At 47.9% G+C, this 25,326-nt stretch overlaps 1 protein-coding gene across 5 annotated transcripts in view; it reads right to left on the bottom strand.

Moving 5' to 3' along the window:
- ARHGEF4 (Rho guanine nucleotide exchange factor 4) overlaps nucleotides 1-25,326 on the bottom strand; it is a 330,100-nt gene that overhangs the window by 4,526 nt on the left and 300,248 nt on the right. For 3 of the 5 annotated variants that reach the window (XM_061431639.1, XM_061431648.1, XM_061431657.1), the window contains 6 exons: nucleotides 16,062-16,201; nucleotides 4,532-4,711; nucleotides 3,361-3,540; nucleotides 3,108-3,287; nucleotides 1,128-1,360; nucleotides 640-769 (listed from right to left, as the gene is read on the bottom strand). In XM_061431639.1, coding sequence (XP_061287623.1) covers nucleotides 640-769; nucleotides 1,128-1,360; nucleotides 3,108-3,287; nucleotides 3,361-3,540; nucleotides 4,532-4,711; nucleotides 16,062-16,201 — 1,043 coding nt within the window. Of the gene's footprint in view, nucleotides 1-639; nucleotides 770-1,127; nucleotides 1,361-3,107; nucleotides 3,288-3,360; nucleotides 3,541-4,531; nucleotides 4,712-9,014; nucleotides 9,151-9,182; nucleotides 9,330-16,061; nucleotides 16,202-25,326 lie in introns of those variants that run through there. The other 2 variants (XM_061431667.1, XM_061431673.1) reach the window with 2 other exon arrangements.

The raw sequence follows: 25,326 nt of genomic DNA, 5'->3' as shown, positions 1-25,326 counted from the left end.
CAAAACCCAAACACTGAAAACAAAACATAAACCATAGCACTCAGCCCCACTCCCAGGGATTCTAATTGCGTATTTCTAGGGTGGGGCCCATGAATCTGTTTTTTCATTGTTTTGGTTGGTGAGTGAGAGTGGAGAGAACAGGCCAGGAACCTCATCATTAGTTCAGGCCTCCATGCTGCCCTAAAAGGTGAGACTGGCCTACATGAGGGGATTGTGTGTGCCTGGAAAACAGAACCAAGAGGCTCTGACCGGTGGCAATCTGTTTCTGGTCATGCTGTGGCAAACCTGACCACTTCTTTTGAGAACCCCAGTAGTTAACTCAAACTTGGGGGCCCAGCGTGTCCCTGGAGGCTGGTTGGTTGCACCCTGGGAGGAGCATGTGGCGTATTATACGTGTCCTGAGCCCTTCACCAGGAAGGAGGCCAGCAAGCCTCCTCTGGGAGCAGCGCCTGAGGCTTGGTGCTTGGAGAAGGGCCAAGCTGGCCCAGCAGAAGCCCAGCTCTCCCTCCTGACACTGTTTGCTGGTTCCCAGGAGTGTGGCGCCCTGCTTCAGCTCCCTCTTACGATTTCTCAGGGGCAAGCATGGTTTTAATGCCAGGGCCAAGCCCTTTGGTATTTTCTGAGGTATTGGATCCTCACCTCCCAGTCCTCTATAGAGCTTTGCCACTGAGCAATCTTGTCGATGTTTTCAAGTCTCCGTTTCCGTTCATTGATGAGCTGGGCCACATTCTTCATGGCATGTAAGGCAGCTTCCACGTCCTTGAAATCCCTGGGGCCAAACAGAGACAGCAGAGGGCTTACTGGATCAAGAGCAGAGAAGGGCTGGGAACATCCTGGAGCCTCCGGTGGAGCTGCTTCCCTCGAGGGCTCTGCCCCGGGCCATTTCTCCACTTGTCAAGTGCACACTCCCATCTTCTCCATAAAGGAGGCACAGAGCAGAACTTTATATCCTACTCATGCCCTCTTCCTTCACATCAAGGATAGCTTATGAAGGCAGGGACTGTTAGATATTTTAAGCCTGTGCTGTTGCCCCAATCCCTGCAGCATTGCCCAGCACACTATGAGCCTCAACAAATGGGCTGACCCAAGGCCTGGAGAGCCACCCCTCTCCCCCAGCACCCTCCTACCTGTGCTGGGGGTGTGTGTACTTGAGCAGCTCTGCCAGTTGCAGAGGGTACTTGCAGATCTTCTGCACGGGTGTCAGCAAGAAGCCATCCAGGGAGATGTCAATCATCTTCTGTAGCAGCCGGCATGCCTCGAAGAAGTACACATACTTGCTGAGCTTGGTGAGGCGTGAGAGCTCCATGCAGGCATTGGGGTGGTTGTTGCAGTACTCTGAGTAGATCTGGAAGTCTGCTTGCTGCAGGCAGAGCTCAGGGTGAGAAGACAGTCTCCTGCTCCCCCAGGCCATGGGCAGTGTTGGGAAAGGGGTGGGAGAGACTGCAGGGGATTCAGGCTCTGTCTACCTGCTTCTTTGGGCACAAGCTATGCAGAATCATGCCCAAGGACATGAAAGACCCCAGAAAACTCAGGTACAGAGTGCCTGTTGCTAGTTGGCTTTCTCTCCTGGGCTCTCAGCAGATATTCTGACAGTATGCCAGGTACTGGGGTGAAATCAATGATACTAATATGAAAGGCCAAAAAGGAGGGAGAGGGAGATTGAGATGAAATGGGTGCCGGGCCAATGGCTGTGCCTCCCAGGCTGTCTTTCTTCTCAGCCCAGTGTTTTGTTTCTTCCTTACAAAGCTCTGGCTTCACATCTGAAGACAGCCACTGTCAACTTCTTTTTTCAACACCACGTGACACAGACATATCCATGTTGCACGTGTGTCATATGGGAGACTCACTGTGTCTGTTTTTGTGTGTATCTTTCATCTACCTGGAGTCAGAAGGAGACCAGGGCTGGCATTTAGCAGCCTAGGACTTTGTGAACTCAGGTGGGAAAGGAGGGTGGCAGCAGCTGGCTGCCTGACAGGCCGCTGTGACGGTCACACTGGGTAATGCTGATAGCATGCCTTGTTAGACCTGCCCTAGTTCCCACTTCCCCGTCACAACTCTGCTAAGTCATTTCAGTTGTTTCCGACTCTGTGCCACCCCAGAGACAACAGCCCACCAGGCTCCCCCGTCCCTGGGATTCTCCAGGCAAGAACACTGGAGTGGGTTGCCATTTCCTTCTCCAATGCATGAAAGTGAAAAGTGAAAGGGAAGTTGCTCAGTTGTGTCTGACCCTCAGCGACCCCATGGACTGCAGCCTTCCAGGCTCCTCCATCCATGGGATTTTCCAGGCAAGAGTACTGGAGTGGGGTGCCATTGCCTTCTCCTGCCTGTTGATAAATGGACCCAGATCCACAGCCGCTCAGGTACCCAGACACACCACCTGCTCCTGAGGTCTCCCTCCTCAGCTCTCCATCTGCCACTGGCAAGAGGTGGCAGGGCCTCCCCACCCCCCACTGCTAGTAGCCAGAAAGGAACACAGGTTGTCCTTGATGGGCTGGCCAAGGCATCTTCTGCTCAACCTCGTGTGACTGCCACAGGAGAGGGATAAAAATTAGTCCATCTTGGGGCTGGTGGACTGGGACGACCCAGAGGGATGGTATGGGGAGGGAGGAGGGAGAAGGGTTCAGGATGGGGAACACATATATAATTGTTTTAAAAATTTATAACAGAAAAGAATAAACAAACAAAAAAGAAAAAAAAAAAAATTAGTCCATCTACCCCAGACCAGTCCAATGAACCTTGGCTAAATGTCAATCGGCATTTAGAGTGGAAATAAGAATTACTTCAACCCAAATTTCAGTGTGCTTACTGTGTGAAGAACCCCAGAATTTGCTAGGAATGTCCTTAGGGGTGCCCAGCCCGCCTCTGCCCCAGGCAGTTCCTTTGAGGGCTGAAGCCTAGGCCCTCCTGCTCCAAGGAGCATTCTCTTCCTTGGGCCTCACCCCACGCTGACCCCCAGAAATGGTGACACTTCTAAAACACAGTAGAAGGGAGAGGGCAGTTGGGGCCAGGGCTGGTGGGGTAGGGCGAGCCCCCAGCAGAGATGGGCAGAGCAGGGGCTGCTGCCCAGGGAGGGCTTGGGGCCCAGGGCCCGGGGCCAGTGTGCTCACGTGCTCCAGGAAGCAGGCACCCAGCTCGCTCAGGTGCGGCCGCTCCCGGTTGAACTTCTGCTCCAGCGCCTTCACAAAGGCCTTCTGGCACCTGTATATGTCCTCGATGTTCCCGAAGATGATGCGCAGCTGCTCCTCGCTGAACATGTCTGCCCGCTTGCGGCACTGCCTGAGGTACCCCTGGGGGTGCGGGTGGTCAGGCTCCCCTCTGGGCCCCCGCCCCACCAGCCCGCCCACCTGCCAGCAGCCTCACCTCGCAGATGTCCCGCAGGTGCTTGATGTAGTCTCGCTCCGTGCTGAGGATCTCATTGATGACATTGGTCCGCATCTGGTCCCTGCTGCCCTGCGCCTCGGTGCCCCCGCCATCCCCAGTCCCTTGGTGCCCAGGCCCCAGTGCCTCATCGTCTGCAGGCTCGTCCTGGTTCACCCGCAGCTGCAGGCAACACGGCCAGTCAGAGTCCCCCCAGGGTCAGGGCCCAGCATCCCACACACTGACGGCAGGGAACTGACACTCAGATGACTCACGGCATCACAGGGGCAGGAAGCTCCCGCATCACCTGAGTAGTGCCCAGAGGGACAGGGGAGAGCAGGTCCGAAGGCGGGTACCCAGTCCCCATTTTCTCCCTTACGTTCGGCTCTGCCAGCACAGAGGCTAGAACGGTGCAGATGCTCACTATAGGGGTTCTGCCAGCACCTGCTCACACTGGGCCTACTGGGGGCTGTGAAGCAAGTGGACAGGTGATGTGGCCTTGCTGGCTCTGAGACGATAACTAGGAAAGGCTCAGGGGGCAGAGAGGGCTGTTAACCCAGGAGATCTGGGGCAAGAGAAGCAATGAACCTCAGGGCCTGAGCCCTCCCCTCCCCACTGCCCTCTGCCTGACCTTTCGGAGGCTACACCAGGATTCCTTCCCTGGAGACCAAAGGCTGCCTTAGGTCTGGGTTTGCTCCCTGTGATCTCCTGGGTTAAAGACTGAGCTTGTTCTTGCCTCAATTCCCTAGGTGTAGTGACAGTTCCCAGAGTCCAGGACTGTTGTGAAAGTTAGAACTGAGGATCTGCGCAGATGGTCTGCATAGCTTCTGGAAATCTGGGAGGCCCAGCTGCCTGTGGCAGTGGTATTCTAACATGCAGACCCTCTGTCCCCAGAGGGACCCATCATTTCTGACCCATTCTTCTCTGGCCACTGAGGACTCCTGGAGAGAGGGTAGGGGTAAGGTGCAGTTGGTGGTGGCGCAGGAGGAAGGCTGTGTCTCAATTCCCAGGCTGGGCTTCCTGGGAAGCTCACCCAGCCCTGAGCCTGCAGTCCCACCCATGGGTGAGACATCCACATCCAGCACCTCAGACCCCAGAGCAGATTCAGGCTTGTGTTTCAGAGCCCGCTGCTGGCTCTTCTCAGGTCTAGGAAAAGCCAGGGCCAGTGCCATACCCGCACAAAGTTCGCTGGAAACCAGCCCTCGCCATCAGCGACGCGGCCCCACCACCACTCTCTGTTGGTGGCGTCCATCACTTCGATGACATCTCCAGCTTTGAAGCCCAGTTCCTGGTCATCCATGGTGACATGGTCCCAGAGCGCTTCGGCACAGACCACACTGCCATCGCTGATGAGCTGTGGAGAGACCCAGGGAGGGCATGTCAGGGGGTAGAGGTGCTCCTCTACCCTCTGCCCTCTGTCCACCAACTCTGGAAAGAGGGAATCCTGGCTTGTTCACAGAGGAGTGGACTGATGGAGGCTCCCCTGAGTTCCTCAGGGGGAGGGGGCTGTGCCCAGGGCATATGCCCAGACATGCACTATGCCTAGACTGGCACTGAGCTTATCACTGGAATCTGGTAAGCCATCAAATCTGAGTGTAAGCATGCTGCTCCCCCTGCACAGGGCACACATTCCTCTCATCCCCACTGGGCCGGGATGCAACTACTGGCTCTCAGCTCCGGCTGTGTCTCTGCTGTGCTCTGTGGTGCTGGGCCAGGGCACTGCCAGCTGCATCTCTGCTGTATCCCCTGGCCCCCATCAGGGGCTCCTACTGTGGCCCTGGAGGGGACCTCAGAGCTGGAGAGAGAGGGGCCTCACTCCTTCCTAGTGGCTTCTTGTGGACACGCAGTACCCGTGAAGCCACCTGACAAGCAGCAACGCCTCTTTCCTCGGGTCTGGCAGTGCCCAGCCATTGCAGTAGCTGGGTCTGGTCTGCAGTGTTTTTTGAACACTTGCAGAACCAGTCTCATGGCATCCCAGGCACCAGGTGAGAGTACCTCTCCTCAGAGTTCTAGATCTCCAGCCCACAGGATTCTCACTCTTACTGATTTCAGCAGTTTCCCTTTATTCCCCAGCTCTAAAGAAGAAGGTCCATCTTAAAACTGCCATCTCTGTAACAGAAACCTCAGGGCTGTTCTTGAGCACGTGGTGACTGAGTCAGCTACTTTATACCTGCTGAACAATTCTCAACATTAATTTCTCTCTGTGGAAATGACTGGTGTGGTTCCTCTTTCCCATATGATCAGAAATCACATCAGGAGGGATGCTCCCCTCCCAGGCAGTCCTTGTGCTCAGAGCTCTGTTTCACACTGGGCTTGAGGCAGGAGGTAGACCCCCCACTGCCCCCACCCAGGGTGAGCAATTAAGAGTTTATTCCCTGTGGACAGGAACTCCAAAATATCAATAAGCAGGACAAAGAGAGAAGGCTGAGCCCTGCCCATATAAAGATAAGATACCACACATTTCTCATTCTTGAAGTTAAGGAGACCTTCCTAACTAGAAAGCTCCTTGGAGGTCAAAAGGGGAGTGATGCTAAGTCTACCCATAGGCCTCTGCAGTGGAATCCATCTTGACTGAGATGCACAGGCACATGGGAGGGTCCCGAGATATACCAAATACATACTCAGAACCAGGCAAATCAAAATGACTGGCCAAAGGAAACCTGGAGCAAATGCCCCATAAAAGTGATTCCAACTACCATAAGGGTGTGCCTCTGAGTGTGCCCATGAGTCTATCCACACGTACCGTACACTTCTTCCTACTAGTACGCCTTTGACTTATTTCATTACTCTCTCATTACTCTCTCATTACTCTCTTTGTGGGAAATCTTTTCTGCAAAGCTGAAGGGCCAGGGCCTTGTCACCGACCACTGATCTAGTGGTCAGGATTTGGGTCTCTAACTGTTGTGACCCAACTCAGTCTCTGGCACGGAACTGAAGCCCTGCTTCAAGCCGCTGCAGGATGAGGCCACCTGAGATCAGGCTGAGTCCTGCTTTCATGTCATGGGGGCTCATATCTGCTCCGTGAATGACAAGCGGCTCTGTGGGCTTTGGGTAGGAGGAGGAGCGGACTGGGGCTGCCCAGGAGGTGAGGGCCGTGCCCCTCTACTAGGGCCAAGTGTTGGCTGTCATTGTCACAGACCTGGGCCAGCTCTTTGGCCAAGTGGTCAAGGCCTTGGGGCATCACCAGACAGGCCCTCTGTGCTGTTTCCTCTTCTGAGCTGCTGCCCAGCGGGGGCCTTCTCTGGGCGCTCCTAGGGTGGTATGCATGGTAATCCTCCCACCAAAACAGGAACTAGCAAGACTGGCTGGTCTCCACCTCAGTTCCACTTGCTGTCTCCACAGTGTCCCAAAGGGACAGGGCAGGAGGTGGGAGGGGTGCTTAGGTACTGGTGCCCATTCCAGCTGGGCCTTGCCTCCAGGGTAGGGCCTGAGAAAGCATGTTCAGGGACTACCATGAGGTGCTTTATGTTTTGGTGGGTGGGGTTTAAGCCTGTTCCAAACCCCAGTGAAACCACTTTTCAGAATAATCTACAGCTTATATGTACACCCACTCTCATGGCAGCAGCTCTTCATGGGCTTCAATTTCTGTGGTCCACCCAGGGACCCTGGGCTCAAAGCACTGGGCGAATCCTGGGGATCGCAGACCTCATCAAGACACCACTGTACTCATCCAGCTAAGAAGACCTGCTATGGGTTTGTCCTTTCCTCCAGGGAGAAACCTCCTGGCTGCAGTGAGGCCAGGATGAGACAAGTGGACTTGGCGAGGCCAAACAAGAGGAACTGGCCAGCTGCAGCCTGGGAGCAGGCATCAGCCTGGGCAGTTAGCATAAGCAGGCTGCCATCCAGGTCTTGGTGGGTCTGGCCCCAGACCAGGAGGAAGCACAGTGGCTCAAAGGTGGTATGGGTGAGCCAGTGTGGACATAGCTGCAGGTGAACATCCCTGTACAGGGACAGTGACCAAGGGTGAGTGTGCCCATCAGGATGGAGGCTATTTGGGAAGATTTGTATGTTTTGAGTGATGAGTTACAGAGATGGGAGGATTCACTCCTGGAGCTGCTTAGGTAACCTGAAGTTAGGATCTGGCAGGGAACAAAGCTTCTTGTTTATTAAGCTTTGTAGATTTGATCCTGGAGAAGTGAGTGTTCTGAGACTCCCTGTTCCTGCAAGTCCCCCAGCGCAAATCTGCCAGTGCACTTTCACAGGCTGGCTAATGGGATGCTACACTCTGATCTGAGAACAATCTGCTAGATGGCAGGCGGATACTGTCCATCTGCAGGTCGCACGCTGCACACACTGGTCCCCACACAGGGAAGGAGTACTGCAGACACACCAGGTTATTCCCCCAGAGGAGCCAGGTCAGGCGTCTCCCCTCGTCTCATATTCCCTCAAATGAGCCCCAAGCAACAGCCCCTCCTGAATGGCCAGTGCTTCCTGCTCTTGCCAGTCTTTGCAGAGAGGTGTGGATCCTCCACAGGTGGTTTTCTGCTCAGCTGGAAGGGCTCCAGCTTGGAGCAAAGAGGCACAGCTTCTTGGAGAGACCAGGATTCCTGACACCTTTATGGACAACCCCATACTCATCCTGATCAGTCACCTAGAGGCCCATGGTGGTCACTTTCGAGTCCCAGCACCTTGCTGGGAACAGGGGAGCCATGAGCAACTTCCACAATTTCCCTGTGCCTTGGTCCCCATCAGCTCAGAGTTACAGGGAGCTGGATCACCAAGCTCCCCTGTATATCCACAAATGGGAGGTTCTTAGTTGAGTTAGAGCTATGACATTAACCATTTGTGTGATATCACCAACACAGAATGTAGCTCCAAGGGGTCAGAGATGCAGTCTACCTCCAGGACAGCCCAGCAGCCACCAGAGCCAACACTGGTGTGCTTCTGGACAGGGGCCCTTCCTGGCACTCTGAAGTACAGCTGCACTGAAGCCAAAATTCAACCTAGGCAGGCCCAGCGGTGAGGGTTCTGGGCTCACTCTTGGCCTGGTAATGGAGAGCACAAGCTGCCTCTGAGGTGTGCGGTTTTTATGTGGGGGCAGGTGGGGGACTGCACCAGTGAAGGGGGAGTCAACTTCAAGACTAGGACAAGCCAAGGACAGGGGGCAGGATACCTTTTCGTGTTTCTGAGATTTTGAGAGGCCTGGGAAAGCCAGGCTCTGCCTCAAAGTGCCCCCTGATAATCACCCATCACCCTCCCCACCCTGCCCCACCTCCTCTCTGTCTCACACATGCGGGTTGTTGGAGGATTCCACTCCGACAGTCTTGGGAACAGGGCTTGGCTCCCACGGCCCCCTGCGCAAGCATCCTGGGCGTGGGGATGTTCAGAATGCCCATGGGCAAGAGGCAGGGTGGTGGGTGGCCATGCCTTTGGTGGGGGGCATGCTGACTGAGACCACTTAAGACCTAAAATGGTAAAAGCAACTGCAGATAACATGAACAGAGGAAACCACTCATCCTCAGACATCTCAGCACATACAGAAAAGCATGTCCAGATCTGCTCACACAGCGGTCACATGTGCAAGGTTCCCTGACAGCCAGATAGCTGCGGCCACAGCTGCATCTGCATCCTCAGTTACACACACAGACGCGCCATTTTACACACACACGCGCGCGACAGGAGTGGCACATGTGTTACCTAGTCCCTGAGTCACCCACCTGGCCGCACCCCAGGGGATACACACACAGACGGGCCCTAGCACCCGGGGCTTGCGGCGGAGGCCTCTCCTCGGCGGCCGGCAGTGCGGGGCTACCCCGGCCGCACCTTGGGCTGTTGGCGACTGCGGGCTGGGGGTGGCAGGAAAGATGCGCACCGGCGCCACTCACCCCGGCGGTCAGCGGAAGGCCAGCAGAAATATCAGCACGACGTTGATGAGCACAAGCAGTGCCAGCACGGCGAAGACCACCACGCGCTGGGCGCCGGGGGGCAGATTGCAGCGCAGGAGGGCGCGCAGGACGCTCCCTGGCGGCGCGGGGCGGCGCCGGGACTGCGGGGCCCTAGCCATGGCGCCCGGCCTCTCGGCCCCGCGGGCCCCGAGATCCCGCCGCGATAGGGCGGCTGTGGGGCTGCCGGGGCGCCCGGAGTGGGGCGGAGTCGCCGCACTCTCCAGGGCCCGGCTTCTCGCTAGCCGCGCGCGCCGAGTTCCCCCCAGGTCCCAGCCCAGCCACCGGGCCACAGACGTGGGCGGGGCAGGGGGTGGGGCCGGGCGAGCCGGCGTGCTCCCAGCTCCGCCCAGAGCGCCTCCTCGCTGGTGGTCTCAGTGATCCGGGTTCCTAAACGGTCGGGCGCACATTAGACCAGGGTGGCGCTCGGGGCGCCGGAGGCCAAGGGTTCTGAGTCCTAACACCAAGGACTCTCTTTGACCCTGACTTCACAGACTAGTGAGTGCGGCTCTGAAAAGTCAGACAATTTGCTTTCAGAAGCTCGCCCAGGAATTTGAATTCTGGATAGACAGCATTCCATGCAGAGGTGCTCCAGGAAGGCCCTGACTCAGCTTACCGACCTTGCCTATCAGCGCAGCATTTTGTTCCTATGAGAAAGCATCTGGCTTCTTCAGCTGCCGACCCTCCTCCCCAGTTTCATTGAGGTGTAACTGACAAAGATTGTGTATATTTAAGGCGCACGACTGGATATTAGACACACACTATAATATTACCCCCACAACCAAATTAACTACCATTTCCATCACCTCAAAGAGGTACCATTTTGTCTGTGTGGTGAGAACACTTAAGAGCTAATTACTTAGCAAAATTTAAGTACAATATTGTTAATTATACTCATCATGCTGTACATTAGATCCCCAGAACTTATTCATCTTGTATAATTAAAACTTTGTACTCATTGACCAACGTTTTCCCATTTCTTCCCCCGCCCCTCAGCCCTTAGCAACCATTCTACTCTGATTGTATGAGTGTGACTTTTAGATTACAGATATAAGTGAAATTATGCAGTATTTGTCTTTGCGCGTCACTTAGCATAGGGGTCATTCACATTGTTGCAAAGGGCAGGATTTCCTTCTTTTTTAAGGTTGAATAATATATATACCACATTTTTCTTCATCCATTCATCTGGATATTAAGTATAATACCTAATACTTAGGTATTAGATTTCCATGTCTTGACTATTGTGAATAATGCTGCAATGAACATGGGAGTGCAAATATCTCTTGAGAGATCCTGATTTCATTTCCTTTGGATATACACCCAGAAATGGGATTGTTGTATCATGTAATAGTTCTATTTTAAATTTTTTGAGGAATCTCCATACTGTTTTCCAAAGTAGCTGTACCAATTTATATTCCCATCATCAGTGTGTAAGGGTTTTCTAGTCTCCACCCTCACTAACATGATCTTTTGTCTTTAATAACAGCGATTCTAATTGTGAGGTGATACTTCATCATGGTTTTGATTTGCCTTTCCAATGTTGAATGACATTGAGTATTTTCTTTCAAGAAATGTCTATTCAGGTCCCTTTGCCCATTTTTAAATTGGGTTATTTGTTTTTGTTTGTTTTGCTATTAAGTTGTGAGTCCCTTAAGAGATTTTGCCTATTAACCCTTTATCAGATACATGGTTTACAAATATATTCCCCTACTCCACAGACTGCCTTTTCAGTCTGTTGATGATTTCCTTTTACTGTGCAAAAGCTTTCTAGTTTGATGCAATCCAATCCCACCTATTTTTGCTTTTGCTGCCTGTGTTTTTCAAATGTGTCATATCTAAAAATCATCACCCAGACCAATGCCAAGATTTCCCTTTGTTTTCTTCTAGGAGGTTAATGGTCTCAGGTCTTACATTTAAGTCATTAATCCATTTTGAGTTGACTTTTGAGGGAACAATTTTATTCAGCAGCTTAAAAAAAAAAAAAAACAAAAAACCCTATGTCCAGTACCTAGGGATTTCTATTGCCTCCCAGTCAGAGCCTGCAGTCTTAACCTTGAAGGGCTCAGAGCTCACACGCAAGCCTCTTGTTCCATCCACGTGAGGAGCTCTGTCACGTCACTGTGCTCCTCCAATGGGTCAGAAGGCTGCAGCTGAGGGGGCCAAGAAAACTGAAGAGCATCTCAGATGTGGGCAGAAGTTTCCAGGCTCCATGCTCAGCTCTGTGGCTCCTGGAGTAGGAGGAACCCATGGTGGGATTATGTGCAGAGGCGGGGTGTTCCCTTGTGGGTGACTGTATGTTCAGGTTCCGTGTGTGTGCCAGCTCTATATGCATGTGAGAGATGAGGTTACCTGAAGACGTTACCATCCTGCTGAACAGTGCAGGTGAAATACCTGTAGGTGCGGCAGAGGAGGGTCAGGATATGTCCAGATGGGCTGTCTGCTCCCTGCAGATCTGAAGGTTTAGCCTGGCTCTACCTATCTGTCTAGTAGGGGAAAACAGTCTTCTGCTCCTGCCCAGTTCTTCAAAAAACTGGTTCAAGATTTTCTCTCTCAACCTCTTACAAGGATTGTAGGGGCTCCCTGCACCCCAAATCCCATGCCTCTGGTGGGGTATGGCTCAGACCTCTGACCTGGGTCATTTTACCCCTAGTGCCATCAGACACCCAGGAAAGAGGGCACAGATGGCTGTGTGTCTTCAGGCCACTGGTCAGGGCAGTGCTGACTGCTGTGGGTCTACAAGACCTACCTGGCATCAGGGGGCGTGCTTTAGGACTTCAGTCATGGCCCAGTTCTGGGATGAGGTTTCTCTTCCCTCTACAGCTGAGCAGCCCAGCAGAGTTTCAGTGGGAGAAGAACCTCTGGACTTGGGCCAGGACAGAGAACTGAGAGGTGGCCTCTGTCCAACCTTGGGCACCCAGGCTTCAGATTCTGGTGTCTGGGTACATGGCAGGAAAGACAATAGCAATAGGCTTTCAGTATTTCATGACCAAAAGCAAAGCCAAAAAAAGCTTGCAAGCAAAGGCCTAGGCCCCCGAGGGGTTCAGGCTCGAAGGATCCAAGCCAGGGAGAGGAAGGTAGGTGGAGGAGGCAGCAGGGCCTGGCCCACCAGGGTGGTGGCGTGGATTGGTGTGCAGGTCTGTGAGCGGGCAGGACTGCTGTGGAGATAGCGGCAAGGCTTTGGGAGTTGAAGGAAGAGGCTGCCCTGGGCTGCTGGCCATGGACACTGACCAGCACTGGGCTCCTCCCTGGGGCTGGGGAGTGGGTGCAAGAACCATGTCAGGTCTGGGGACAGATATCCAGAGTCCCAGGCACTGGGGAAGACAGAAACTCCTGGAGAGAGGGGGGAAGACCTCCTCCATGGAGGGGTGGTCACAAGTCGGCCTTGCGTCCTGTTGTGTTCTCTAAATGCTCCACCAATAAGTGCTAGGAGCAACAGGAAGGCCACACTACCTTCTACCCTTGGTGACTCTGTGGCCCCGTGGGCCAGGCCAGTCCTGCTTCCTACCTGCTGTGCTGCTGTGTGTGTGAGGCAGTCACTCAGTTATGCCTGACTCTTTTCAACCTCAGGGACGGAGCCCATCAGGCTCCTCTGTCAATGGGTTTTCCAGGCAAGAATACTGGAGTGGGTTGCGAGTTCCTTCTCCAGGGGATCTTCCCAATCCAGGGATCAAACCTGGGTCTCCCACATTGCAGGCAGATTCCTTACTGTCTGAGTCATCTCAGGGAAGCTGTGCTGGCTTACTTATTGGCAAAACTCCTTAAAAACGTTTTAAGCCCCAGGTTGGAGTACAAGCTTTATGTCTGTCTGCCCTCTAGTCTTGGTGTCATCTTCTCTCGGCAGGATGATCCACGAGCTGACCCCAGTTTACCTTGCCCTCCTGGACCAGGGCCATCAGAGCAGCTCCATACACAAGTGCTTAGAGGGGAGCCAGACACACAAAGGCACTTAGCTCCATGAAGGCAGTGGGCAGAGCTGGGGGCAAGCCCCACTCCCCACGCGTGCCATCCTGCAGTGCAGCTTGGCCTGGCCCAGAAGGGAGACACTGTTGTCTGCAGGGTAGTGAGTGGCCACCAGGATATCCCAGGCCTCCTGGCTGGGAGCTGTGCCTACCATCCTCTGGTTCTATCTCACAACTTGGTGTGGGGGTTAAAATGAAAAGGGAATCATGTCTTCCAAGGACATTGTCTACTTTCAGCCTTCAACTCTTCAGAAAAAAAAAAAAATCCCTGGGGTAAGAATGTCCTCAAGCCTGACCTCAGGGATGTCGCGGGCTCAGCAGGGCATGGCTGAAACCATAGAGGCAGGGAGAGAATGGAAGGAGGGTAAAAATTGGGCAGACGAGCAGGCCCAGGCCTGGGCCCGGTCACAGGCATCTGGAGGGGACAATGATGAGAGGGGACACTTCTGGGCCCTGACACTAACTCATCCTGCAGGAACTGGACCATCACGAGCTGTGAGGTGCAAGTTAGGTGCAGGAAATACAGGGAAAAGACACCGCTGTGCCCCCTTCTCCTTCCATTAGGGCACATGCAGTAAAAGCCAGGGACCTATACAGACGGGCGCTGTCTGCCCAACCCCCGCCGTCAGCTCCCTGAAAGCAGGACTACATCCTGTGCACAGCTCTGTCCCAAGGCTGGGACACTGCCTGACACACACACACAGTAAATGAGTGTCTCATGCATACCACACACAGGCGTACACTCCACATCCAGACCCTCACGTGGTCACACACACGCGTTCCTCACACACTCAGAACACAAAAGGGCTTCACTGTGCCCCTGTGATGTGCCTGCTTTTCAGCCCAGGTGGTTTCCATTTCCTCCTGCTTAGGAGACTGAGGAGTGATCGCTCCTTCTTAGGTCACCAGGAATAAGAAAGGGTCCCAATTTAGAGCATGACACTCATATGTTCTTAGAAAATACAAGTGATGTTATTTAGTATGGACTTTTCTCTGACACCTGTGGCTTCTGTTATTTCCAAGCCTGAAACCCACGCTGAGCCCCAGCAAGCCTTCTTGCCACACATGTGAGAGCCATGAGCATGAGAGGGGCCAGGGACGCAGAGGAGGACGCGCTGCCCTCACAAGTCTGGGTGAACCAGCCTGTCACTGGAGACTCAACTCTTACGTCTCTTTGGAGTTCCCAATAAGGTGAATCTCGTGAATGCTGCCAACAAATCATAACAAATACTGCCTTTCCTGAGTATCCAGTACACCTGGGCACAGTGATTCTGACATGCCACTGGGCACAGGTGCAACATCTACCCCACATCGAGGAAACAGAGGCTGAGACGGAATAACTGCAGCAGCTCCTCCACTAGCCAGTGTCAGGAAGGGGGTCAGACCCATGCCCTGCTCTGCGCTGTGCTGCCTGCTTCAGGACGTTGTACATTGGGGTCTGGAAGTGCCAGTGGGTCTCATGGGGAGAGCATCCCAGTCTCTGCCCCGAGTCAGCTCACTGCGTCACCGGAGGGGCTCTGCAGCTGGCCCTGGCCCTCCTCTGCGGTGCGCTTTGCCATCCCCCTCCATCCCGGGGGCTCTCACAGGGTCCGGGGAAGACCAGAACCTTGGAAGCACTGAGGGTTCTAAACATAAACTCAACATCACCACCCTGTCCTCTCAGTAACCTCAAACACCAGGCACGACCTTTGACCCAAACAGGAAACAAATTCTCTAAGCAGTCAAAATAGGTCCTATACAATTCATAGTCCTAATTGCCTTCATTTCTATCAAAACGTGGCCTCTCCTGCCCCATATCAGAGATTATTTGTTCTTCTGGAGCACTTCTGGCTCTTAGCTTTCCTCATCCAAAGCATCTGAGAGTGGACAATTTGTCAAGGGTCGAAAAGGCACATCCCCAACTAGCAGCACAACGTGACCGGCCAGATTCCACCATCAGGTAGGAGAAGGCTATAAAAAGCAGACAGGAAAGCTGTAACAAGGCTGCACTGATGGCCAATCAGATAACCCCACACCTTTTCAGAGTCCTGGAAAGCTTTACGTTACTGTTTCTTCCTCATTATCATCCTCATCATTGGAGACCAAGAACCTACCACATGCCACGTTACTCACGTTTGTTATTTCAGTCTGTCCTCCTGCAACCACATGGTCATCCTATTTTTCAGTTCAGTAAATCAGTGCTCACAGGGCTACCTGCTCAGATCTGTGTGTCTAGCCACTGCAGGGAGGAGTTCTGATCCAAGGGGTGGGAGGTTCTCCCCCGCCGTACACGGCCTCCCACCAGGGTTGGGCCCCAACACTGGGAAGGGCAGCTGAGTCATCAAGGAAAAGCAAGATATTTTCTGTGAATTATGCTTAAGATGACATCATTTTGGAGCCCCTTCTACTCAAAACAGCTTATTAGAAGCACTTAAAGAAAGGCTTCAAATATTGGAAAAATCAATTTATTTGGATGCTTAATCCTTATGAATAATGGATTTTGAAGAAATCATTACTTCATGGCTATTTTAAATCATGTAAGGGGCTAACCCCTGTCCTCCTTCCTCCCAAGCAGATCTCCCACTGAGGATGATATTACAGGGGTTATATCATAGGTGCTGGGGACAACACCTATATTCTGGATTTCCTGAAGGCCCCATAAAGGCAGAGAGGAGGGACCTCGGATTTGACAAGCTCTGCTCGTGGACACCACATTCCAAAGTGAGAGCCACAGGCTGAAACCGTGCCAAGTGCACACTGTGCCACTGTCATCTGCTTGGAACGCAGTCTGTGGCTGTCCGGGCCTGCATGAAATGTGCTGAAGTTGCTCCCCTAGAAAGGCCATGCGTCCCAGCCCTGTCCACCCACGCAGCCCCGACTGTACCTCGTTGATGGCCAACTGCTCGCCGCCCCCTCCAGTGTGGCTGTAGTGGTGGCTGGAGCTGTGCACATCCTCATACAGGTCCTCCTCACTGCCCGCCTCATCTCCACGGAGGGCCGTGTCCAGAGCTCCATCAGGGAGGGCTGGAAGGAGAGAGAGAAGCTGCCAAAGAGGACTGAGGGAGGGGACACATGGAAAAGGAGACAGGTCTTTCAGGGATAAACAGTCCTTCTTTGAAAGGAGAGAGGGGCTCAGGGAACCAGATTCTCAAACCATTCTTGCTGCAAAAATATAATCTGGTTGAAAGAGTGCACTGGTTGACCTCACACCATCACTATACATCACCTACCATTCAGTCCCCACCAGTTCCATAAACAAGGACACACAGTTATATCCAGTGGCAAGACACCCAAGACCCCTCCAGTTGAATTAGATTCAAAATCACTTACCAATGTATCAGATATAGATGCTATACCTTACCATACTTTATACATGGTATAAAGCCCTTAAAAATGCTGCTGCTGCTGCTGCTGCTAAGTTGCTTCAGTCGTGTCCGACTCTGTACGACCCCAGAGACGGCAGCCCACCAGGCTCCCCCGTCCCAGGAATTCTCCAGACAAGAACACTGGAGTGGGTTGCCATTTCCTTCTCCAATGCATGAAAGTGAAAAGTGAAAGGGAAGTCGCTCAGTCGTGTCTGACTCTTCGTGACCCCATGGACTGCAGCCTACCAGGCTCCTCCATCCATGGGATTTTCCAGGCAAGAGTACTGCAGTTAAAAATGCTAATGCCTGATTATTAAATATATGTATCTCCAAAGAAATATACAGTATATAGATGCAAATATTGTTTGCAAATTAATAAATACATTTTTATCATCCTGATATTTATCATCCTGTTTAAGAAAATACAGACTCATAGAATTCAAACTCCTGCATATCCCACTTCAAGCCCACTCCCCACTCTCTCCTTTAGAGTTATCCAGTATTTCAAGCTTTTTATAAATTATACCCAGGCTGTATTTGCTTTAGCATGTATTTCTGTTGAGTTTTGCATGGTTTGACCTCATATAAAAGGAACCATCCAGTAGCTTTTCTTCTCTGATTGGCTTTTTTACCCAACAGCTCATGTAGCTGTGATTGATTCAGTCTCCCTGATGCACAGTCTTGATTTTGTGAATATCTTCAGTTTTGCAGGCAGGCTGCACTGCTGCAGAACAGCCAGTGTTTCCCAGTCTGTCGCTGGTACAAAGGATGGTGATGCAGACCCACATGCCTCCAAGGCACACGTCCCAGACTTTCTCCCAGTGTTTCCCAACTCTTTTTCAAGGGACTGTCCCCATCCAAAAAGCCTCTTATACATTGTTTTCCTATTCACCCCAATGAAAACTTAATACCACAAATATACTGTATATTTTAAACTTCTGTGGCTCTTTGGAGGATCACAAACTATTGTAATAGCTAAGATTTTCACCCCCCTTGGATGAAATCATTACCTGTGGTGTGAATTTATGCTCCTGGGTATAGACAGCTAGGGGTGACATCCCTAGGTCCTGGGTATACCACACTCTTCCCTAAACTATCCTACCAATTTAGACTTCAGACAGTGCGTATGAATGTTCTCGCCACTCTACATCCTCCCAACTCTTGGGATGGGCATTGTCGGACATTTTCATTTTTGACAGGCTGATGGGTATGAGATGGGATCTTAATTTTTATTTAAAATTTTAATTAAAAAATTTTAAATTTTAAATTCTTGAATTTTAAGATCTTAAATTTTAATTTAAAATTCTCTGATTACTCATGAGTTGAATATCTATGTTTATGCATTATTTGTATTTCCTTTAATGTGAAGTGTCTGTCTGTTGTTTTATCTTTAATATAATCATTAATGTAAAAAATATATTTCTATGTGAGTCTAGTTTTATATACATATACTTTCCTCCCTCTATTCTGGATTCTAAATCTTTGTCACTTAACTGTGCTACAACTATCATTTTCCTGTTTGTAATGTCTTGTCTCTTTAAGGTATTTTTGATGAACAGAAGTTCTTAACTTAATTTATTTATTTACTTATTTTTTAGCCATGCCATATGGCTTGTGGGATCTTAGTTCCCCAATCAGGGATCCAACGTAGGCCCTCTGCAGTGAAAGCTCAGAGTCCTCACCACTGGACTTCCAGGGAATTCCCAAGGAGTTCTCAATTTTAATATAGACAAATTTGCCAACGTTATCATGTATAGTTTATATTTTTTCAGAATGTTTTTATCCCTAGTACATGGAAACACTATTGCTTATCTGTCTCCGGGGGCTCTGGGTCTTCGTTGCCGCGTGAGGGCTTCCCTCTCCAGTTGCGGTGCACATGCTCCTCACTGCGGTGGCTTCTCTTGTTGCAGAGCACAGGCTCTAGGGCGCACAAGCTTCAGTAGCTACATGACATGGGCTCAGCAGTTATGGCGCTCAGGCTCCAGAGCACAGGGCCCATGGGCTTAGTTGCCCCACGGCATGTGGAATCTTCCTGGACCAGGGATCGAACTTGTGTCACCTGCATTGGTAGGCGGGTTCTTATCTACTGGACCATCAGGGAAATCGTACTTTATTTTTTGTGTGTTTAGGAAATTCTTTTCTACCTCAAGGTTATAAAGATATTCTCCTTTCATGTTTTGTATTTTTCTTTAGACATTTAGGCTTCCCAGGTGGCTCAGATGGTAAAGTGTCTGCCTGCAATGCGGGAGACTTGGGTTCGATCCCTGGGTCGGGAAAATCCCCTGGAGAAGGAAATGGCAACCTACTCCAATACTCTTGCCTGGAAAATTCCATGGACAGAGGAGCCTGGTAGGCTCCAGTCCATGGGGTTGCAAAGAGCCAGACACGACTGAGTGACTTCACTTTCACTTAAGACATTTAAGTTTTTAACACACTTGGAAGTGATTTTTGTGTTATTGTATGTGGCTGGAATCTGTAATACTGTGATTTATAAAAATAAATAGATGCTTGATGTTCAACCTGTTCCTGGCACAGAGCTCCTACAACCCTTGAAATGTCCTATATGTGACAAAGGTGTCTTATGTTATGTTAATGATGGGGTCCTGAACTGACCTGAGCAAACCCGGGTCTGTGCCTGGAGACCAAATGGTCTGAGCCCATCTTGGGAGCAGGAGCCTTTTACTGATATACACAGTCAGGAATCCCAAGGAACTCTCATAACTTGTATTTCATTTACATTTGAAAACTGTTTTATTATGGAAACTTTCAAATGTGTACAAAGGGAGACATGATAGTATAAGGAACCTTGCACACCCATCACCCAGTTTTGATAATTCTCAACATGTGGGCAGTTTTGTTTCATCATCTGCATAGTTTCCTCACTAGATCCAAGACAAGACATAGTTTCATCTGTAAACACTATAATATATATTTCTAAATAAGATGAGGACTATTTTTTTTAACTACAATACATATCTAAAACAGACTATAGTCCATCCAAGGTTGTCTGTCATACCTTCTCTACAGCATGAAAAAATCTTTTTATTTTGAAATAAATGTAAAGTATAGGGTGTTGAGACTCTAGCGCAGAGTGATCCTGTGTCCTCTTTACCCAGATTCCCCCAATGATTATATTTCATATGACTCCAGGAAACTGCCCTTGGTATAAGGCCTGTAAATTGTTCTATGTCATTTTATAGCTGTGTAGATTTGTGTAACAACCATAACAAGCATTATATAAGCTTGGGAGGTTGACTTTTTTCACTCAGGCAAATGTCCTTGGGATTCATCCAAGTGGTTGCTTCTATTTTTACTTCATTCCTTTTTATTGCTTACTAGTATTCCATGCAATAGATGTAAAATTTGTTTAAACATTCACCCATTGAAAGACATCCAGGTAGTTTTCAATTTTCAGATTCAGTTCAGTTCAGTTACTCAGTCGTGTCCGACTCTTTGTGACCCCATGGGCTGCAGCACTCCAGGCCTCCCTGTCCATCACCAATTCCCAAAGTTTACTCAAACTCATGTCCATTGAGTTGGTGATGCCATCCAGCCATCTCATCCTCTGTTGTCCCCTTCATCTCCCGCCTTCAATCTTTCCCAGCATCTGAGTGTTTTCAAATGAGTCAGTTCTTCACATCAGGTGGCCAAAGTATTGGAGCTTCACCTTCAGCATCATTCCCTCCAATGAACACCCAGGACTGATCTCCTTTAGGATGGACTGGTTGGATCTCCTTGCAGTCCAAGGGACTCTCAAGAGTCTTCTCCAACACCACAGTTCAAAAGCATCAATTCTTCAGCACTCAGCTTTCTGTATAGTCCAACTTTCACATCCATACATTTCAATTTTAGGCTCTTACAAATAAAGCTACTGGGAACTCTCATGTACAGGTTTTGGGGTGGACATAAGTTTTCCTTTTTCTGAGATAAATGTGATTGCCCAGGAGTACAACTGCTGAGTCATACTAATGTAGGATATAGATGAGCTCCAGGTTAGATGTTACAACTGGTCTCCTGTTCACATTTCATGAGGGATAAAAGTGGGCTTCAAGCTGGATACTAACTAATTGTTATCATTTCCTGAGATAAGAGATAGGTGAGCTCCAATTAAGGCATTTACAATCAGCTTCCTATTTGCCCTCCGAAATGGAAGTAACAGAAACAGGGTAAATAGCCAGCGTTGGTCTCTTGCAAACACTTTAGTGTAATAGTCATAGCAAGGACAAAAAGGGGAAAAACCCTATTTGAGTAAAAGATTAAGGGATCTCCACACCCTCTTCTCTTGGGACAAGGGAGAGACTACATGTACACAGAAAGGCTCCTAGTAGGTCAAAAGTGAAAATCGCTGGGTTGTGTCTGACTCTTTGCGACCCCATGGATTATACAGTCCGTGGAATTCTCCAGGCCAGAATACTGGAGTGGGTAGCCTTTCTCTTCTCCAGGGGATCTCCCCAACCCAGGGATTGAACCCAGGTCTCCCGCATTGCAGGTGGATTCTTTACCAACTGAGCTATCAGATTATGTGGGTCAAAAGTTAAGAGATAATGCCAGGCCATAATGAATCTTGCTCCTCCCAGAAGACTTCAAGACCTATCTTGGCTGAGGGGTGTGTGCATACCCCAGGGGAGGGTGCCAGGGTAGGTCAGGTGTGGAAAAAGAATCCAAGTAATTGGCCTGAAGGAAGACAACAACCAGGAAGAACTGGCCTATATAAATAACTTAACCACCTCTTTACTGCTCTCCTCATAAGCAGAGATGTCCACACTCTTTCTCTCTGGATGTGCATCTCTACATTGCTTCTGTCTTAACTAAAAATACAGAAGCTTCTGTGCTCTCCCACTTGTTGTGCTATGACTCTAATAATAAACTTTGTACCTGCATTTACAGTTTCTGCTTCCATGATAAATGCATTTTTCACTGGGGGCAAAGATCCAGGGAAAAATAGCTTCTACCTTCTAGCCTCTAGCCCTGGTTGGTCTGATGGCTAGGATTCCTGGTTCTCATCCAGGTTACCGAGCTTCAACTCCTGGGCAGGGAATAAAGATCTTGCTGCACACCACCACTTGCTCCTGCATTGCTGATGTCAATAGAACAGTTGATTTTTTTTTTTTTTAAAGAAACTGTTGAACTATTTTCTAGAGTGATTGTACCATTTTACATTCCCACTACAATGGATGAAAGATCCAGTTTCTCAGCATCCTTACCAGCATTTGGTATTGTCTGTATTTTATACTTTAGACATTCAGATAGGTGTATAATAATATTGCTTGTTGTTGTTCTGTCACTAAGTTGCGTCATACTCTGCGACCACATGGACTGTAGCAAGCCAGGCTCCTCTGTCCTCCACTATCTCCCAGAGTTTGCTCACATTCATATTCATTGAGTTGGTGGTGCTATCTATCCATCTAAGTATATTGCATCTTGGTCTTTATTTGCATTTCCCAAAAGGCAGGTGGTGCTGAACATCTTTTCATGTACCTATTTGCCATTCACACAACTTTTCCAATGAAGTATTTGTTCATGTTTCTGCACATTTTCTATTTGTACTGTTTATTGTTTTATGTTGAGATTTGAAAGTTCTGTATATATTCTAGGGATGAGTCCTTTGTCAGACATATGGTTTGCAGGCATTTTCTCTCACTCAGTCTGTTGCTTTTTATCCTCTTAACAAGGATTTTTACAGAGCAAAAGTTTTAAATTTTGACAAAGTTCAATTTATCAATTTTTCCTTTTATGGGTGATACTCTTGGAGTCATATCTAAGAACTTCACCAAATCTTAGTTCCAAAAGATTTTCACTTATGTTTTATTCTAAAACCTTTATAGTTTTACCTTTTACACTTGAACCTATGATTCATTTTAGCTTTTTTTTTGTATAAAATGTGAGATTTAGGTGAAATTTCATTTTTATTGCCTATGGATGTCCAACTGTTCCAGCACTATTTCTGAAAAAAAAAAAAATAAAATCTTTCCTCTACTGAATTGCTTCTGCACTTTTGTCAAAATTCTGTTAGCCAAGTGGGGATATTACTATCAATTTAAAAAAAATAAAAAGAATTATAAGGTAATACTATCAACCGACAAATTAGATAAACTAGGCTATATGAGTAAATTCTTAGAAAAACACATTACTAAAATTGACTCAAGAAGAAATAGAAAATCTGAATAGACCTATAATTAGTAGGGAAATTGGATCACAAACTTCCCAACAGAAAAAAGCTCAAGATTTGACCGTTTCACTAGTGAATTCTACCAAACATTTAAACAACAATTAGTATTAATCTTTCTCAAACGCTTCTGAAAAAGGATTATATATTAAAAGAATTACGTATCTTGACCAATTGGGATTTATTTCTGGAAATTCAAGAATGGCTTAACATATTAAAATAATTCAATATAATATAAGACAATAACAGAATGAAGGGAAAAAAAAACCCACATGGTCATCTCAATTGATGAGAGAGCACTGACAAAGTTCAACACTATTTCATGATCCTATTCAAAGCAGGATGGGAAGAGAAGGTCCCCAACATGATAAAGGCCATATGTGAAAAATCCATAGCTAACATCATGCTTAACAGTGAGAAAATGAAGGCTTTTCCTTAAGATCAGGAGCAAGACAAGGATGCCTGCTTTCACTGCTTATATTCAACACAGTGTTGGAAGCTATGCCCAACTAGGCAAGAAAAAGAAATAAAAATCATCCAAATTGGAAATGACAAAGTAAAATTATTTATGTTCATAGATGATACAATCTTAAATATAGAAAATTCTAAAGATCCACATCAGATTTTAGAGCTAATATATAAATTCAACAATGTTGCAGGATATAAGTCAACACACAAAAATCAGTTTTATTTTTATATACTTGCAGTGAACAATTTGAAAAGAAAAAAAATTTTCAAATTTCACTATAGTAGCATTGAAAATAATAAAATACTTAGGAATAATTTTAACCAAGAAGGTAAGAGATTTGTACAATGAAAATTGTAACATTGCTGAAAACCATGAAAAGAAAACCTAAATAAATGGAAAGATATTCCATATTTATGGATTAAGAGATTTAATACTGTTAAGATGACAGTACTACTCAAAGCAATCTACAGATTCAAAGCAAACTCTAAAAAATCCTAATGGCATTTTTACAGAAGTAGAAAAACTCATTCCAAAATTCATATGGAATCTCAAGGGACCCTGAATAACCAAAAATGTCTTGAAAAAATTAAGCTGGAGGGCTCACAATACTTGATTTCAAAACTTACTACAAAGATACAGTGATCCAACAGCGTGGTCCTGGCATAAGGACAGACGTATATTCTATTGGTCTAACAGAATAGAATAGAGATCTCAGAAATAAACCATCACCTAAATGGTCAACTGATTTTCAACAAAGGTGCCAAGATAAGTCAGTGAGGAAAAAGACAGTCTTTTCAATAAATTGTTTTGGGAAACTGGATACACACATGCAAAATAATGAAGTTAGATCTTTATCTAACACCATATACAAAAATTAACTCAAAATGAATCAAAGACCTAAACATAAGAGCTAAAACTGTAAGACTGAAGAAAACAGAGGAAAAGTTTTATGACATTGGACGTGGAAATTATTTCTTGTATATGACACCAAAAGCAGAGGGAACAACAACAAAAAACAGATAAACTGGACAACGTCAAAAATTTGAAGTTCTGTACAAGATAGGATACTTTTAAGACAGTGAAAAGGTGGCCTACTGAATGGGAGAAAATATTTGCAAATTATCCATCTGATAAGGAAATAATATCCAGAAATACACAGAAGAACTCCTACAATTCAAGAACCACAACAGAAACAACAACAAACTGATTTAAAAATGGGCATTAAAAACAGCCATACCACTGTGAATGTACGTGCCTGATCTTATCTGATCTTGGAAAAATGGGCAAATATCTTGAGTAGACATTTCTTCAAAAAAGATACAGGGCGGTTGCTGTAGAAATGAGTTCAGCAGGTCCTCAAAAAAGCAAAACATAGAATTACCATATGATCTAGAAATCTCACCTCTAGGTACGTACCCAAAAGAATGAAAATCAGGGACTCAGATTCTAGTATACCAATGTTCATGGCAGTATTATTCATAATAGTCAAAAGGTGGGAACAACCCAAATGCCCATCAACAAATAAATGGATAAACAAAATGTGGTATTTACATATAATGAAATACTATTCAGCCATAAAAAGGAATGATGTTCTGACAATACTACAACATGGATGAACCTGGAAAATACTCTGTTAAGTGAAATCAGCCAGACACAAAAGGACACATATATGATCCCGTTTATATAAGGTACCTAGAACAGGCAAATTCTTAGCCACAGAAAATAGGTTAGTGGTTACCAGGGGCCAAAGGTAGGCGGGAACAGGGAGTTGCTTACCGTTGCTTTTGGTTACAGAGTGTCTATCTGGAGTGATGAAAAAATTTTGCAATATATAGTGATCATGGTTACACATATTGTGAAAATAATGCCACATATTAAATGGCAAATTTTAAAATATATATGTATCACAATTTAAAAAAATAACTTATAGCAAAAAACCATTGAATTTTATACTTTACATGGATGAGTGGTATGGTATATGGCTTATATCTCAATAAAGCTGTTTTAAAAATTGGTCGGTTATTCTTGTTTGGCACTATTTCTGGATTCTCGATTCTGATCCATTAATTTACTTGTTTGTTCTCCAATATCACAGTCTTATTTTCTGTAGTTGTATGTATAATAATTCTTGAAATCTAATAGAGTGGTT

The sequence above is a fragment of the Bos javanicus genome, chromosome 2 (assembly GCF_032452875.1).
Source record: "Bos javanicus breed banteng chromosome 2, ARS-OSU_banteng_1.0, whole genome shotgun sequence".
NCBI lineage: Eukaryota > Metazoa > Chordata > Mammalia > Artiodactyla > Bovidae > Bos > Bos javanicus.
The sequence above is the reverse complement of the archived record's forward strand: the minus strand, read 5'-3'. Positions and strand labels throughout refer to the sequence as shown.